The following is an 18,365-nucleotide window of genomic DNA, read 5'->3' as shown; positions in this document are numbered from 1 at the left end:
AAGTTGGAAGTCCACGTTTAGTACAACACACGTCTAGGAAACTTGGGCAGCTTTTACGCTGGGGAAAATCCTCATCGGAACTTTATAATCTCGCTAAAATCGTTGTTATTTTCTCACGAAAACCAGAATGCCACTTAAAGCAAAACAGACGTTCCGATCCTCCCGGGATGCTGAGGGAACAACCCCCCAAGCATCACAATCCGGGCCAGCCCACGCTCCCTCCCTCCCTCAGGGCACTTCCCGCCGGGGCGGGGGCGGGGCGTGGGGAGGAATGTCCCGCCCCCCACGGCGCCGCGCGCGGGGTGAAGGGGCAGCGGGAGGCGGCGCCATTTTGGGAGCGGGGGTTGGTGGCGCTGCCCCTCCCGCGGCCGGGCACGGGCGGGAGCCGCTGCCTGGAGGTTGGTTCCTCGCCCGCGTATGGTTGTGGCGGCTGCTGCTCAGCGGGGCCGGGAAGCCGCTTCTCCCCCGACCTCCGTCGCCACCGACGTGTGGCCAAGGGGGACCGGGCTGGGAAAGGGGCGGCGTGGGGATGGCAGTGTCAGCGCGCAGGGCCGGCGGCTGCTGAGGTTGCAGGACACAGGCACCGGGATGAGGGAAGTGTTGGGGGGCCGGGGTTGGGTACGCTTTACACTGTGGGGAGCGGGCAGCTGACACACCTGAGGGATGGGGCTGGCGGCTCTTGGCGGCCGCGTCTTCTCGGTCACGCCGCTCCCAGCCCGGTGTGCGAGCAGCTCCTGATTTCCGCGGCTCCAGGTGTGTCCTGGCGCCGTGCGAGGCCTACGCGCTTTGTCACCGCCGTACCCACGGAGGGGTCACGCAAGCACAGCCTGTAGGTTCCCCCGTCTGTAGGTTCTGCCACATAAGCCTCCTTTTTCCATTGGGGAATGTGGCGTGCAGGTGGAGCTCAGGGCCTTGAGTTTGTTGCTTGAGCCTTCTGGATGTTTGGCAGGTCAATTAAAGTGGTGATTGAGCGTGGCAAGTGGGAGCCTGGTGAATCGCAGTGCCGACTCGACTTCAGTGCTTACTAGTTCTTTACAGAAATAATAAGACCTGTGCCGGCCCCCTTGAGAGGCAAGACTGTCACAGAGACTGTGTTTTCTCACTACGTGCTTGCTATGTCCTCCCCAAGAATGCAGGTGGATATGCTTTTGTATACAGCGTCACTGTCCCAAAGGATAGTCAAGGAAAGTCTGTGAGAGATTAGCAAGAAAACATATACCTCTGTGGGACAGTCACAGAGCAGTATCCTCTATCACTGGAGATACTGTAGTGCAGCAAGTGTTCACATGTTTTGTTTTCGTTCCACATCAGAAAATAGGCTCGCTTAAACACCATCCCAGAGGAGGATGAGGACATAGGAGCTAATAAAACAGCTGTTTTTTTCCCCCAGTCCTGTTTTTGAGTGGAGGCAGAGTAATATTTTTTTGATAGGTGGGGGATAGAGTCAGTTATTCACATAATATCATACTTCCTTTTTAATTTACAGAAAGGAGGAACTGAGAAGCTGGAGGTTTGCATAAAACACATATATCTTGAGAGGAGAGACTGTTGTGCCAACAGTGTTCCTTCCACCAGTTCTGAGGAGGAGAGATAGTTTCTTCCATATCTGACAGTAGTGCTCTATTCCAGGTAGTAAAGTCAAATGCAGACAGTAAAATCTCCTTGGTTTAGACATTTGGAGAATGAGAATGGCAGGTTTCTCTCCCTTTGGATAGTAGGTGAGAAAATTCCTAGAGTAACATGTTTTCTTGTTGGTTTTGCAAGTGAACATCTTACTTAAAATTTTCCTGTAATACTTACTACAGATCTTTTTCAGATAAAGAAAAAAAAATATTTTCATATCCAGGATAAAGAGCATGTGACATTTTGTTAATACTTACTCCCAGAAAGTTGAGCTGTTCACAGAAAGCAGTAGAATAAATTCTCTAATAGGAGAAACACATTCTGTCTTGTTTGATACCCCATTTGTTTGTGGGTCGGGATTTGCTGAATAAACTACTTGGCACTTGATTTATGATAAAATGATTATTGCTCTTTATTGCATACTGTCTAGACTTCTGGAATACAAAGCAAAATCCAAAAAATTCTGACCAATAATTAGATGGATAATGGCATGACTGCATGTCACAGGGGTCAGTGCCATCTTGCTTTGTTTGTGATTGCTAGTCTCTGAATCTTTCTGGAACTTACTGCCTTATTCTTAGAATGCAATCTGTTTATGACAAGGATTATTTTGTGTGCGTGTTTATTTTTAGAAAGCACATAACCAAGTGGTCTTGATCCCTAACAGAAGTCTTTAGTTCCAAAACAAGAAACATAATAACAGATTGCAGATTTGATTTAAAGTTGTATTTGACTAGTTCTAAATTACAAATGCCATCCAACATCTGTTCAGTTGGTGTTAAATGAATTAGTTGAGTTTGGTTCATGTCACAGAAAACAATCCTCGTGATTGAAGTATTTGCATTTTTGTTGGTCATAGTAGTAGTGATGTCAGGCATCAGTTTCTGCATTGGAAATTGGCCTATGTTTATCCTAGAAGAGATTTCTATCACTTGACAGAGTAACAGGTCAGTAGAGAACAGAGATTGTTGATGTAATTAGTTTTTCAAGTGTTCACATTTTAAAATCATGATTTGTAAATTATTTAAGGTATATCATAAAATTCCAGCTGAACCGATGCAGCACTATAGTAGTTTTTTACTAAAGATGAGCAGTAAATAATGTGGCAGTCTTGCTTAAACCATAGTTATGGTAGGTGATGTCTGCTTTTCTCCTGGGTGAGTACATTTTAGTTGTGACCATGGAGGGTCTGAGGGTCTGATGTCATGGGCTTGAATAAGTTCTGCTTTTTTATACTTTACCTTATGCATACTGATAATGTATTCGTTGTTTTCTAAGATGCTTCATGCTGAAAATAGAATAAGGCTCTCGGAGTGTCACGATGAAATAAAAACTGAACCATATTCTAAAAGGATGAAGTCAACAGAAGGGACTTATGAGAAACTCCCTGATGATGATAACCAAGGTATTCAGCAGGAGGTGGGTGCTAAGAGAACATCAAGTGATTGGATACCAGCATATGCCTCAGATAACCAAGGGCAACATGAAATGCAGAAGCAGGAGAAAATACTGACTGGTGTCTTGGGATCACTGGATGAAGTTCTCCTTGAAAATAATCCAGTGCTTAGTCAGCCAGTTGATTTAGAAACTCTGCAGAATGTAAATCCTCCATTTGCATCGATAAATGACACTAAAGTTGAAGAAGAGAAAGACCCTTTTATTACAAATAATGCCGGTGAAGATAATAGTAAAAAAAGTAGTACATCATTATCAGTAAATAGAAATGCATCAGATGAAGATTTTTTTACAAGCACAGAATTTATAGGACCTATTTACAAGCCTGCCAAAAGTAACAAACAGGGTGAATCTAGCAGTTGCAATGAATGTAGAAGCAATGGGGGAGATGAGAATGAATTACATGAAAAAAGACCTAAAAGAAAGGAGGCTAAGAAGATGGAGGCTGTTTCTGCCACTGTACCAGAAATAGATGATGAACTGGACCAGTTCTATAAAGAAATTCATCAGCTGGAAAATGAATGTTTAGATACTAATCCTCAGGGAAAAGAAAGTGAAATTTCTCAGGAACAACAGTCTCCATATAACTGTAGTCAAAGCTCACAAGAGGATTGTCAACACATATTGTTGGACAGCCCACAGCCATTTTATGAGAATGGACAGCGTTTTCTTGGGGAACAGAACAGTCAGAAAACTAGCAATGAGCAGCAGTTTGTTGTGGAAACAGATGGCTGGAAAACTGAAAATACTTTTAATGGCCAAGTAGATGCTAAATGTTGGAACTGCTCAGTGCCTGAATTCAGACCTGCTTGGCAGACTAGAGCATCTTTCGTGGTACCTCAGGGACCTCTTCTTCCTAGACTGAACCATCAGTCCCGTTTTCAGACACTTAATTCCCCACCACAAATTCCAAATGCTCTCCCTTTTCAGAATGGGGAACTTTGTTATGAAAATCGTCGTACTTACTATAGAAATACTGATATCAACAATCACGGTCCACTGCTTGATCAAAAAAGCAGCTATGCTAGTCATATTGACATCCATACTACTCAGGTCTTCAGAAATGAAAATAATGACCAGAAGGGACTCCAAAATAATGGTTTCTGTGAAACCAGAGAAGAGTGTTGGAAGGATCCAAAAGCCGACAATACAGAAGGAATGTGCAGCTTTTCTTCCTTGCAGTTATCTGAAGAAAGATTTGGTTGTGCACAGAAATTTCTTCTAATCTTAAGAGGCCTACCTGGTTCAGGGAAATCTACACTTTCTCGGTAAGTAAAGACTTAAAACTTGAAAAGTTTATTCAAATAAAAATTTTTAAGAATTTAGAAATGTCTGTAAGCACTTAGCAAACTTTTTAGTTTGTAAATTAGGCTACTAAAATGCAGTAATTTAGTATTTGCTGTCATTCATACTTGGTGAGTGCAAATGACAGTAAATATTAAAAGTATTTAGTTGGGGATTTTGTCTTCTTTAGAGTTTTGATGACCAGGAGCTGCTTTGTGTTAAAATGTTGTGTATCCATTAAATTGCATAATCGTTTATTCTGAGGCTTTCAGGTGTACTAGTATGTGATGGTCTGCTTTTTTTTTTTTAAATTCTTAAATTCCTTCATTTAAAAAAAACTTCCGTTAAATCTAGCAGCATCAGTTTGACTGAACCAGGAGTACAATTTTATTTCCACACAAAAATTTTCGTTAGAAGAATTCTGCTACTCTGAGGATACTTGTTTTCAGCGTGGTGATGAAACTGATCATAATCATTCCCTTTTTTTCACAGTATGGTCTGTCAACTGCTCTGTTTATTTGTGAACACACAAGAAAAATACTAATTTTTTCTTAAAAATATACTTGTTGATGTCTGGCAGGGTTAAAAGCAGATGCCATCTCCAACTTGGATTTTCACTTTGGGGTTTTTTGGCCTAATTTAAAAAGCGCAAAAGTTGACATAGAGCGCAGACACTACCTGTATTAATTTCTTGTGTAAAAAAAAAGTTACTAAATCAGTACTTACTGATTGAGTTTCATCCAGAAACTGCATCAGAAATGGGATGTCTTCTGTAGTTTTGTTCTGTTGTATGCTAGGAGTCTGAAATAGATACAGTGATCATGTTCTTACTTATTTTTTGTATAAAGGAGTAACATTCTGTTTGTGGGGTTTTTCCTGATATTTAGGAGACCGTGATCTCTGTATCATAGCTAGAAATCTCTTAACAGATATTTTCTTACATGTTTGAGTAATTTTAACTATAATATTTTATAGTTACTGGTTGCTGTATTTTGCAAACCTGCATATGCCCATGTGATATTATTACAGAAATTCCTTTATTATGTGAAAGTAACAGAAAATTTTAAAAATAACACTGTGGAAAAAATGCTGCCTCATTTAATGCAGGAATTGGATAATACTTAATATAAAGATACTAGATATTTTTTTTTCCATGTTTGGTGTGCTAACTTGTCTCAGAATCTTTCTCGAAATATATGACCCATGTTTTCTGAAAAATTCTAAGAATCTTGAGGTTTTTATAAACACATGTTTGTGTTTCTTTTCATCTCTCGCTAATGAGATCAATTACTAATTTTATTTAATAAATGGGAAAGTGGGTACTATGAAATCAAGGTCAAGAATAGTTACCAAATGTGGGTGCAGAATTTGAGCCGTGTCGAACTTGTTTTTCAGTATATTCAGTTACATGCAGTTTCATATGTTCAATGCTTGGTTGCAATTGCAAATTCCCATGAAATCATGTCTCAGGGTCTCAGATACCTTGGGGAAAAAAGTCCCAGAATTAATGGCTGCCTATGGGGAAAATACTTGTATTATTATTTAAGTCTTATTCTTAATAAAGTTGAACATAGCATCATAAAATTTTTCTGTGTAGACTAGGACAATGTCATCTGAGGTCATATTAGTACCCACAGGTGTCTTTGCAAATCTGTCATCTTTAGCACCTGCAGACAAACCCCTACCTCTTTTGTGAGCAACATGACCGTTAAGGAGAAGCAGAAAGTTGACATAATCTATGTGGATCAGCACTAGAGGAGAATGAGGTGCATCTTGCAAGTGGATTTCCCAAGTATGAAATGACAGCAGGGCCAGTAGTTAGACCTAGGAATCTTGAATTTCTATTTGCATTTTGTGCAGTGTTTTGTGCAAAGTGAGTACAGACTCTTTTTGTCCTGCTCACAAACTTCAGCTGTATGTGTCCTGAATCTTCCACTGAAGTTTGTGTTTTGTTTTGACTCTTCCATTCCAAATAAGCAGTTGGAATCATAGGCATGTTTTTTGGAAGAAGCTAGTGGAGATCAACTAGTCCATCATTCTGCTTGGAGCGGGTCTGTCACCATCATTGGATCAGATCAGGTGTGTCTTTGTCAGGCCTGATCTTGAAAAACCCCCAGAGATTCTATGATCTTGGCAAACTTTTCTAGTGCAGTACAACCCTCCTACTAAGGAAGTTCTTCCTAGTCTCCAAACTGAAGTTCCCAAACCATAATTTGTATGCGTTCTGTGTTGTAACATGTGCTGTTCCATGGTAAAATCTGGCTCATCTTCTTTGCAGCTTCCTTTCTGGTAAGGGATAAGTTTATTCACTGTAATAGACTGATACCAGATTGGCTGATATCAGGCCTTTTGCTGTCTCTACTTCCAGACTAAAGCCCAGCTGCTGTTAACTTCTCCTTGTAGGTTATATGCCCTTAGCCATCTTGGTAGCCATCTATTCAGTCAGCATGTCTTTTGAACTGGGAAGCCTCATCCTGGACACAGGATTTCAGAACTGACCACACAAGACCAGGTAGAGTGTGGGTGATGCCTTCTCAGATGATCTGCTGGTCACATTTTCTTTACTAAAGCCCAGACTGGAGTTTGCTCCTCTTTTGACAAGAGCACACCATTTGCTCATCTTCAGTTTGATGTTCACTGTAATCCTCAGACACTTTTTACCACGGCCACTCAACCACTTTCCCTCCTATGCTGATGAGGTTTTTTTCATCGGTTGCAGAACTTTTCTCTTTTCCTTGTTGAGTGTAGTGATGTTTTGCTTAGCCCAGTTCTCAAGTTTCTCAGTGGCCTTCTGGCTAGAAGCCTTGCTGATCAGTATGTTGAGCATCCCTGCTAACTTGGAGTCGTCTGCAAGTTCTCTGCCTCATCATCCAGGTTAATGACGAAGATACTGAAAAAACTAGTCTTGCTAGCATGCTCTTCTGTACTGACTGGGAGATGATGTTGGAAACATTGATGATTTCCAAGTGTGCTGCATTCATCACTCTGTCCTCATGGACAAAAGCATTGTTTCATCAGAGAGTGCATTCTAGACAGTAAAGAATAATATGTGTGTTACAAAACCCACATGGACTCTTCCTGGTTAACTTAATTTCCTTAACATTTTTGGAAATAGATTCCAAGAGGATGCACTCCATTGTGTTTCCAGAACAGAGGTTGGCTGAGGTTGAGTAGCTGTTAGTTCCCTGGGTCTTTGTCTTTACTTGCCCTAAATATGAGCATAACTTCAGTGACTTCTGAGTCATCTGGGAGCTCCCCTCGTCTCACTGATGTGTTTCCTGTGTTCACCTGACCTAGACAATCCTAGCCTTCTGAAGCTCTTTCAAATTCCTATTTCTTGACTGCCTGTTTCCAGTTTTGTTTTCCTGTTCATATCCAACCATGCCTTTTGGTCTGTGCTTACTAGCTCCACATCTGCTTCTAAATTTTAAGCTGATTTCTCAATTCCTTCTCCATCCCCTTTCTTCACAGATTCGTTTTGTCCCTGTTTCAGCTATGGTATTATTTGACCCCCAACTTCATTATAAGTGTCTTCCCTATACTTCACTCTTTGCCTTGTCCCTGTTTCCTAGCTTTGCTGCCAGTGCTGAGTTGCTTGTTCCAGTGTTTATACCACTATCCTTCCCATGTCCTTCTATTTTAGGCCAGTTTTGTTTCTTCTGTTTCTTCTTGTGTTGGGAGAAATGTGTTCTTGCAATGCAGTATTGGTCCTGAATCAGCTTCCTGCCGCTGCCAGATTGCTCTTTCTGCCACTCCCAGGTTGGGTTTACTGCAGTGAGAATCTTTGCATTTTCTGTACAAAAATGAGTATTTTTCACTACTATTTTCTGTGCACATGGCATTTCGGAGTTGTGTACCTTGGGCGCATTTACAAAAAGTTTTTGCAGGACAAATGCATGTACTTTGTCAGATCCCACTTTGTCAATCCAAACTTCTCAGAGAAAAGCTTGGAATAACAAAACATGATAAAAATGCTGTATTTCTTCCTTGGTTTTGTAAGTGATAGGCCATTTAGTTAGAGATTTTTGAAAATAGTTTGGCCTGACAGATACCCAATGGTGATACCTTTAGCCCAAGTAACAAAAGTCTGCTACCGTTAAAAGTAGATGATAATGGGCTCTTACAATGCTGGGAAAAGTTACAGGAAAAGGGACTTGTATTTTTAGAATATTTTTCTACTTAACTTGGCAGCAATTGCTATTTGCCATTCCTCCATAAATATCTAAGCATTCATTTGAAAAAAAGGAGTGTAATGAAGTAGAAAGAAAAAATATCGGTGTAATTTAAGAAGCACATTTTTAAATTTTTAAAAAGTGGGTGTTCAGTTGCAGGGAAGGTTTAGGGTAAAAAAGCTGGATTACAGGAGTTGGATAATATGCTGTTCGTTTCAGGCATGTGCACATATTGATGCTGACTAATCTGTAATTTGACTCTCTCATTAGAAATACATTTATCTTACTTTTTTTCTTTCTCCATTTCTCAAAAGTGGAATATCATCTCTTTGTGGGTTTAAATAGTAATGATGCTTTCTTTGTATAGATATTCTTTTTGTTCTTTCTATTTGCTAGTTCATGAGCCTGGGATGAATTGTACTTCCAAATACATGGTAGAAGTATGTGAGTTACTCTGTATGATGTCAACAAGTAGGTTTGTGTTTTAAATTTTACAAGTTTAAACACTATGAATTCTGAAAGAGGTAACTGTCAGGCTTTCGAAGTGTTTTGTTTTATGATTTAATTTCACAATTTAGAAACAGGTTACAACCATTACTGTAATAATTGAAATTTCAGTTCATAAACATATTACTTTGTGATAGCTTGTGTGTTGTGTATAGAGTAAGAGTTCTATTACTCTGGCCTCTTTGGTAGTCACTTTGCCTTGTCAAATTCCCTGGGTTTAGGGTTATTGCAAACAGTTTACTATATTAAATCCGTTATATCAGTTTTACAGGTTCATTAATAATTGTGGCGTATTCTGGACTTCAAGGAATACTAACAAAATATTTCGAGAATAAACTTTGTTGATGGGTTTGCAAGATTTCTTGAACTCTTGGTCATTGTATTTCTTTATTGCTACTAATGGTGTTTGGAACATATGACAAAAGAATTTGAGTAGGTGAGTTATTCTCCAGAACACAGAGCAGACAGAGTCAGTTCTTAGAAATAAAAATGAAAATTAATGTCCCATTACTGTTAATTCGTCAGTTCATATATACTCCTGTAGAAACTGAATGGTCAGGCCCATAGGAGCTGTAGGGATGTGTTTATCTCCTCAGCTAGTAGAAGAATCCCAGATGTTATTTGCTATCTTTTTTATTTATTACGGCAGATGGTTCTGTAAGATGTGTGTATATACATTCAGCAGACAAAAAGCGAGTGTGGAAGATGGATCCAGTTTTTCTAGCATGATTAATTGGTAAATGTAGCATACTGTAAATAAGGAAATCAGGCCACATGTGAAATCATGGCCATGTAACTTAATGAATACAAATTCCTGTTAAATATTTTATACTATGGAGGAATAGATACAAAAATTGCTGCCGTGTGTGGTGTATGATTTACTGGTGCCATTTATTCCACTTGGAACAAAAATAGGTGATGAATCCTTCTGTGCTCTTCTAAACCAGTGTCATACACATCCTATTAAAAGATCTGGGCTCAAACAAAAATAATTATTGATCGCTGTTCAAAAAAGTGGCTGTACTTTTGGTGTATCATGCTCTTTCTCAAATAGGATTGCTATTTGTGTGTGCTGAAGTAACCTTAATACTATGGAAAAGGGAGAAAGAGCAAGGAGGAAATAACAGTTTGTGTGCAGCTTTGATCATGTTACTTGACATTGCGCCATTAGTAGTTTGTTCCGGTCCTCAGTAATCTGAATTTTGTTGTACATATCTCTGTATCTTAAAAGCAAAAATAACCAACAGCATATTTGCAGGACAATAAACATATAGGGATGTAAGCTAATGTTTAATACAGCATCCCAGTCATTAAATTGTGATTCATAACAGATCTGTTGTTGGTGACAGGTGGCAAAACATAGCAAATTCCTTGTGTCAGACTTACACTTAAGTAGCTCTTCCTGCACAGATACATAGGAAAGCATGGTAACTTAGAACTGACATATATTTGTTCCCCTAAGACATTTGGGATCTGGCCAGTTCTTTTTTGTTCCTGCCACCTCAGCAGTAGTGCAATCCCACATACTGCTAGTGCAGTTTGGTTTTAGTAGCTTGTGTGTACATTGCCTGTTTCTGAGCTTGAATAGTTGCCTAAATTTCTATAGGACAGTGATATCCGAGTGTTGCAGTGGGCTGTAAATGCTCTGTGACACTAACTGGCTGTTTTCTACTTTCAGATTGAAATAGTCAAGGAGGTTTTTTAATCACACTTCTTCTGTAGATCAGACTTTAGGAGAACTGTACTGTTGTCCTAGTTATATAAAGTTTTCCTTTAAACACCAATTTCCAAGGACTTTCTGAAATTAAGTTTACATTTGGCAGAACGGGGATTGCTCATTTGACAGGTTCTGATGTTATTGATCAAGCAGCAGTTAATTACTCCCTGGAACTTTGCTATAATTGGTTTTTCCTGACTCGCAGGTATTTGCTGGTCAGCGTTTAGGATGAACTTTAGTTAAATCCGAAAGTCAGCTTTATGATGCTTTTAGAAGGTTTGACTGTGGCATTTGATGACACTGCAAATGCAGAATTCTTGAAAAGCTTTATGGATTTTTCCAGTATTCCTACGTCACCCATTGCAATAGCTTCTGTAATTAATAAATATCAGTAATGAAAATTTTACAATACAGAGTAAAAATAAACATGTAAACAGTGGATATTGCAACTGTGTCCCCCTGAATTTCTTTTTTTTACCCTCATTGACTTCCCCACTGTGTCTTTTATTTGATAAAGTATGCTTAAATTTGTCCTGAAATCTTAAAGGTTAGCTGTGCAAGAAGCAGAATGTACTGTAACTTACCCAACCCACAAATGAAGTAAACTTCTAGCCAGTGAAATACCTATGATGCTTGGAAATGTCAGGCCTAAAGACTGGGTAAATGTGAAATTTGCATTGCAGTCTTTTTTATTTTTATCTTTATGAATTCCGATTTGAATCATTTGATCCTTTTGTTTACAAATTTGTTTTGGTTTGTCTGTTCCCTTCCCCCCTCAAAATTCTTTTGCAAGGCTATTGGATTTTGGTGAAATTGGTCTCTGTGTTCACAAGTCACTATGGAATGGCATTACCTTAAGGAAAACAATCTAAAACACTAATCAAGTAGTTTTTCTCCTGATTTGAAGTAACTGATGCAGGGATAGTAAGATGCATGGCTTTCCTATCACCCTGTTGACTCTATGAGTGATAGGGAAAAGAAAATAATTCCCTGATAGGAGTTTTTCATATCTCCACTTCTGTTTTAAATTTCTTGTCATCTATTAGACTGAAACTGCAGTTCTACCAGACGAGGTAACACATGCAACAGCTTACTGCTGCTCAGGCAAGGGACATCTCCATTGGTAGTTATTAATTTCTGGTGTATCACCTTTTGGGGCCTTTTCTTAAATAGTCTCAACTGCTAAAGCTTCAGAAAAGTAACCTGGGGTTGGGGGGGAGGTGTCGGCAGGGGAAAGTATTGCTTTCTTCTGGCTGGTGAATTCCAGCAGATTATAGTTCCAGTGAGTGCCAGAGTTGATGAGAAAACAGGAACGAATAAGACTATGTTGTCAGGATTAGACAAGAAGACTCGGAACTGGAATGGGATATAGGATCTTGAAGGAATATGGACACTCTTCTGTAATCGTGACTTTCATTAGTAGGATGATCTTGAAAGTTTATTTTGATCTTTTATGTTTTCCTGAAAACAGAGAAATAGCTGTAAACATTAGTAGTTTTATTTTTCTGTTCTTGTTCTGCCCACATCCTATGTGCAAACAGCATGGACAGGGGTCAGAAGAGGGTATATTGAGAGTTTCAGGTCTTGAAAAAAGATTTAAACATCCAGTTCGTTTTTTCAGCTGCATCCGGAGGCTTCATGTTCAGATTGGTTTCTAGACATGAGAATTGAGATGGAAAATGTTAGTAAATATCTTCAGTTATTATGAGGTACTTAGAACTTATTGCAGTAAAGCCATAAATTAGATAGATCTAATTAGAACATCTCTTGGGAGTGGAGAAGAAACAACAACTACAGAAATAGTAGAGAAGGGGAAAATACATTGCTTTAATTTGGATTAGAATTATTGGTAAAGCATGAGTGTACTTTTATAAATCTGTTTGAAGTTTGCAAGAGGCTCAGAAGTAGGACACAGTTAAATCTGTTTTAGCTATATTCTTTTTTATGTGTCTTTTTTAATCTATCTGAAAATTTAAAGTTTATTTATTTTTGTGTTTTCCTTTGTTTACCAGCATTCTGCTTGGTCAGAGTTGTGATGGCATTGTATTCAGCACCGATGATTACTTCCGTCAGCAGGATGGATACACATATAATGCTGCTCAGCTTGGTGATGCCCATGACTGGAACCAGAAGAGAGGTTTGAATGCATAAGGGGAATCCTATTAAACTATGTTATATTGAGAAAATAGAAATGAAGCATAACATGCATGTGTCTTAAGAGTCTGTGTGAAAAGGAGTATATGTATTTTAGCATAGCGTATATAGAACTATGCATTTAAAGTATTCTTTATTCTTTAATTCATGTGTATATATATACATCAAATTTTGAGCTTCTGCAAGGTTCAGAGATAAAAATAGAAAAACTTGTTTCTTTGGGCTATGCCCTACTGATTTGTTCCATCTGATAGTAGTATCTTGATAGCAGAATTCAAACTTTTTAGTGCTGGCAACAGCAGATGTCATGATGTAATACCAGCAACTGTGAAGAAAACTAACTCTATCCAAGCCAAAAAGAGCAGAGCAGAGGATTCTGATTTTTTCCATTATCTTTACTGATCTGAGTTTCGTCCAAAATTTACGGAAGTTTTTCTGAGGAAGGCTTTATTTCACTTGTGTAGATTAACAGTTAACAGCTTGGATAAGTCATCTTTTTTAATACATAGCAGTGTCCAAAGGTTGAGTTTTATTGGTAAAGAAGTAGATACCTGACATAAGAAGGATTGTAGACAGATTCTTGCTCCTTCTGTAGCAGTTTTCTAAGAATCTCATTGTCTGATCTTCTCCAAGGAGTATACAAACTAAACAAGTCCATGCAGATTGCTCTCTGTGCTGCAGTGTCTCAAGCAGAAGCTTCTTTCCTGTCTAGAGGAGTTTTTTTGCATAAAAAGATACAGAGGGACAAGGAAAAAAAAGTATTCTCCCCTTTTCTCCCCTTCTTACCTTAATGCAAAATTTATGATATACATTGGGGAACATTTCTGTATGAACAGAATTTTTGAGAGCAGTTGTTAGAATATGAATTGCAAGAGCCCTTTTGAGATTTGAGTGCAGCAATAATGAGTACTTTGAATGAAGTTCCCAGTAGTAGCCAAAGGAGCAGAAGAGTTGGTAAGGTAGTAGTATGTGGATGAGAGGTCTCAAAGCTTCACAGTTACAAGACCACTGAACAATTCTCACTTAATAATGGCTTACGGCTGCTTCTGGCTGGATCTAAAGATCTCTCTAGTTCTGTACCACTTAGTTACACAGTGGTTTTGGTAACTTACAGTATATGATGTAGCTACTCAGTGATTTTGATAACAGGAACAAGAGTAGCTGTGTCATGTTTTATAGAACACTGCAAAACATTTGCAGTACTTTTGGGTTGAAGATACACTCAATTCTTACCTCCTGCTTTGACTAGATAGAGCTCTCTGACTGGAAGTACTTCAGAAACTCTTGGTTTCATTTGTGTGTGGATCCTTGGAATACATGAAATGTGAACTTCAGAGGAAATTGTGGTCGTGGTAGTTGGGATTCTTATCTAATGAGTAGGTCTAGATTGAAGTTTCATATAGATAAAATCAGCTGCATAAATTATTTCTGTAGTTGCTTCTATTAATATTACAACATATTTAGCAGATTGCAAATTACATTTGTAATCGTCATGTCAGAATTATGGAGAAGACAAAAACATATTTTCTTCACAAATGAGAAAATTATTATGGTAAAATTATCCTCCCCCCATTTTTGGGATGGAGTGAATCTTTAATAGAGAAAAAAATAGTTATAGGTGAGACCCATTAGGGAAAAAAATTAATTTCTTTTAGATTAACAGAGTTTCAAACTCTCAAATTTTTACAAGACAGTGAAATACATATTTTGATACTAAAACACATGCATTTAATATGATCATTGTAAAGTCAAGTGCACAAATACTAGGAAATACTGGAATTAATTTACCACTGCAACTTTAATTCCAAGACTAGTGTCAGTCAGGGTTTTAGGCCCTGTAAGTTCAGTTTTGTGACTTTGTGAAGTTTCTCCTGTTTCAGTTCATCCTGCCACTTCTATTGAAATTTCAGCTGCCTTTGGTATGTTTTTATCATTGTTGCCTTGACAGATCCCTCTGGATGGCATCCTGTCCTTCAGGTTCTTGTTTCTACTTGTCATTCCTGTCTATATCTTTTATCCCTTCCCTTAGAACAGTGCGTGTCAGAGTAGATTAGTGAAAAAAACATCTGGAATAGTTTAGATGTAGTGGTTTTTTAATTTGCACTATTTTTCATTGCAGCAAAGCAAGCAATGGAGCAGGGAAGATCTCCAGTTATAATAGACAACACTAATACTCAAGCCTGGGAAATGAAGCCGTATGTGGAAGTGGTAAGTTTTGTTGCATGATTATGTCATTCATTACAGTTTTCCAAACTTAGCTTCACATGTGATAAGTTGGTGTGTTTTGTCCAGAAACATTTTCCTTGCTCAGGTTTCTAAAGAGAGAGACTATTGTTGCTAACAATTACTAATTGGTATGGCAGTGGTTTAGATCAGTTTGAGGATTGACTTGATCTAATTTACTTAGCCCGGAACAAAAGATGGGTTGGGGGTGAGTGAAACTCGGCATGCTACCACTGCAGAGTTAGCTACATCTGTTTACTGTACTTGTCTATTAATTTTTTCTTATGTTTTATGTAATAAAGATATACATATCACACATATTTCTTCACTTGCTGCAGGCTCTAGAAAAAGGTTACAGAGTGGAATTCCATGAACCAGATACTTGGTGGAAGTTTGATCCTGAAGAATTAGAAAAGTAAGGTTTCTCTTACAGAAATCATGATACTTTACATATAGAGATAGGCAGATAAATATGCATGCATAAGTATATATACAGTAAGTTATATTTTATTCAATTTATTATTAAGTACTTTACTAGTAGTTCGAAATGTATTTTATTTAAATAGGCATTTTGAGACATACCTTTAAATGGAAGTTTTATGGATAAACAAGCAGACAAATAGATACTGGCCCTGTCTTGTTGGCCCAAAAAGTCAGTATTAAAATGTTATTGGACATGTGTAGGAAAATGAATTACCCCGGTAAGAATCACTTTTATTATAATGACTAATCACTGTGATAAATTTGTTGCTACAGAATGCTGATGGCAAGGAATAGGTAGGAGACAAAAAGAAATTCCACATTTGGCAAGGAGTGCATCAATATAGTACTTTGTTTTGTCTACTTTTACAGGTGTCTCAGTGTTAAAGAACAACAGTTTATTACTAATCAGTAAAAGTTAAAAAGAAAGCTCATATTTTATATTATTCTGTTGCAAGCTTTTGTGGAATTGTCCCCAGTCTTCAGAGGATCTGACTTAGAGTACTGCTGAACATAGGTCATTGAACTACTGGGTTGTGAGACTGCTTAGGAAGCTGCTTATTATTCCTAGTTAATATCCTTTTTGTCTCACATGTATCTGCTTTAGGAATCTATGAAGTGTCAGTCTAACTTAGGGATATTTCTTTGTTTGAAATGTAATGTAATAGTTTCACAGTTGATGACAGAGTTCTTGCACCGATTGTCATTTTATATGCATCCAGCTGACTTCACTTATAATTGTTTCAGCTTTGCAAGTAGCCCCTACAGTGCAGGAAGTATGTTGTATAGTGCTTACATTACTGACCGACTTGGACTTTATTGTGTTTACAAGTCTTTTAAAGTTTTCACCTTCTGCTCCTAAGCTACTACTAACTTTTTTTCTAGAAATGGAATGAATTCTAGTAAGTTTTTTCTAGTTTGGGGTACAGCACAGCCAAGTTAGGAGGGTTAATAATCAGACACTTGTAAGATATTCAGCATGAAATTTCCATTATGTGAGACAGACTCGATTTCCAGGAAAATTCATGTTTCCACATGGTCTTGACAGGCAAAAGGATAAGCAAACGTGAAGTGTAGTTACTGTTGAATTGTATTGTTTAGTCATTAGTTGTAGGAGTAAAGTTTATGTCTTTCCCAAAACCAAAGGTTTACTTGAACTGTGAAGTGCTGCTACCAGTTTTTAGAAGGTTCTTAGAAATGTTTTGGTGGCTCTATTTGCTTTAAATATTTGAATAGAGGCTCAGTGTCTGAAAACTTTATTTTTGAGAGTTTAAGAAAGGTCGTGATGTAAGTTTTCATTTTCTTTTTTAATTGCTTCAGGAGAGGGCTCCTCCCAGTTTTGTATCATAAGCAGACTTACTGAGGGTAGCATAAAAATATTTAATAGTGACAGAACTTTGCTTTTATCAATAGGTTCTGTGTTGCTCCAAGCAAAACCAACTTCCATATTATAACTATTATTAGGAGCTTTTGCAGGTGTGTCTGTGTTGGTCCAGGATAGATGGCTTTGTGCTCTTTCAGCATAAGCAAGCTGCAAAAGGATAAGTGAAGACGTGCCTGAAGAGGAGATCCCAGTATTAAATGACACTATACAGCAAATTGATTTCCTTTTTTCAATTAGTTTCTATGCTTAATGCAATTTTGCTGTTTGTGATTTTATTATCCTGCCTTACTCCTTATTAGGCCTTTCCTTTTATTGTCCTGCCTTTCCTTATTAGGGAAAGTACTTACTTGTCTATGATGTGATTATACACAAATCCGTTCAATTGTGGATGAGTGTGCACTGTATTCCCAGAGCACTTGAGCTGTAATCTTCTTCTAGGAGTACTAAAAGATAGGGAAAATACTGAGTAACTTTCTGCTTCCATCACTTGGCATAAAAGGACTTAAGAGTTCCTCTTCTCATATTTTGTCTATCATGAGTGTCAAGTGCTTTATAGTATCTGCATTTTTCTAGGACATTGTTTTTTTCTCTACCATTAACCTTGTTCATATTTGTGAATAAAATCAAAACTGTTAAGGCTCACCAACTGATAAGTTCAATATGCAACTGCTCCTGGACTGCTTTAGCACAATGTAGAAATAAGAAGCATGTAAACAGTGAGCCACAAATGGTTATCACTCTGGCTTCTGATGTTGTCTCAGGGAAGAGTTTCTGTGAGAGAAATATTCTACTTAAGCATTTTCTTCACAGACAGAAAGCTGACAAAATGCACCTTAAGGAGTCAGCATAATTTTGAATACTTCTGAGATCACCAATTCTGCTTCCACTCTGAATGTGAAACTAGTGTGCTACTTGCAGTATGCTTTGAACCCTTATCAACTTGATACTTCTTTGTTGTAATAATGCATATAAACTCCTGGAGGGGCTGGGTGGTGAGGAAGTCAGTCTTTTAAAATATTTCTGTATGGAGTATCCTCTTTCCAGTATAGCCTGTTTGTTCCCAGTATTGATTTCCCTTCTACAGAACTGAGCAAGGTGGTAAGGCCGATGCTTCTTCTGTCCCTGGCAGAAAGCACAAAGATTCAGAAATATGTTCCCTGTTGGTTTAGTGTGGAAATATTTCAGATTAGACAAGATTTCTTGGTGGTAAGAGATGTATTGATGAGAAAATATTGTCATTAAGTCTAGAAACCATGTAGTTGCATATTTTTTATGCTAGTTTGAACATTGCTTTCATAAGGAGTAGTCTATGGTATTATTCATCCCTCTGCTCATTAGCTAGTATATCATGTAAAATGTGATGAAT

At 38.1% G+C, this 18,365-nt stretch overlaps 1 protein-coding gene across 4 annotated transcripts in view; it reads left to right on the top strand.

Annotated features, from left to right (window-relative positions):
• The first annotated feature begins 294 nt into the window (after positions 1–294).
• The window catches only part of N4BP2L2 (NEDD4 binding protein 2 like 2), a 45,704-nt gene continuing 27,633 nt past the window's right edge, over positions 295–18,365 (top strand). For 3 of the 4 annotated variants that reach the window (XM_017818565.1, XM_017818563.1, XM_017818566.1), the window contains exons 1-6: positions 295–398; positions 1,487–1,629; positions 2,902–4,346; positions 12,771–12,895; positions 15,032–15,120; positions 15,474–15,550. In XM_017818565.1, the coding sequence (XP_017674054.1) occupies positions 2,902–4,346; positions 12,771–12,895; positions 15,032–15,120; positions 15,474–15,550 (1,736 nt within the window). In that variant the 5' untranslated portion in view covers positions 295–398; positions 1,487–1,629. The remainder of the gene's footprint in view (positions 399–1,486; positions 1,630–2,901; positions 4,347–12,770; positions 12,896–15,031; positions 15,121–15,473; positions 15,551–18,365) is intronic. The other variant, XM_017818564.1, reaches the window with a different exon arrangement.

Source organism: Lepidothrix coronata, unplaced genomic scaffold (genome assembly GCF_001604755.1).
Source record: "Lepidothrix coronata isolate B3197 unplaced genomic scaffold, Lepidothrix_coronata-1.0 Scaffold69, whole genome shotgun sequence".
NCBI classification, from domain to species: domain Eukaryota; kingdom Metazoa; phylum Chordata; class Aves; order Passeriformes; family Pipridae; genus Lepidothrix; species Lepidothrix coronata.
Note: the sequence above shows the minus strand (reverse complement) of the source record. Positions and strands in the feature narration are given on the sequence as shown.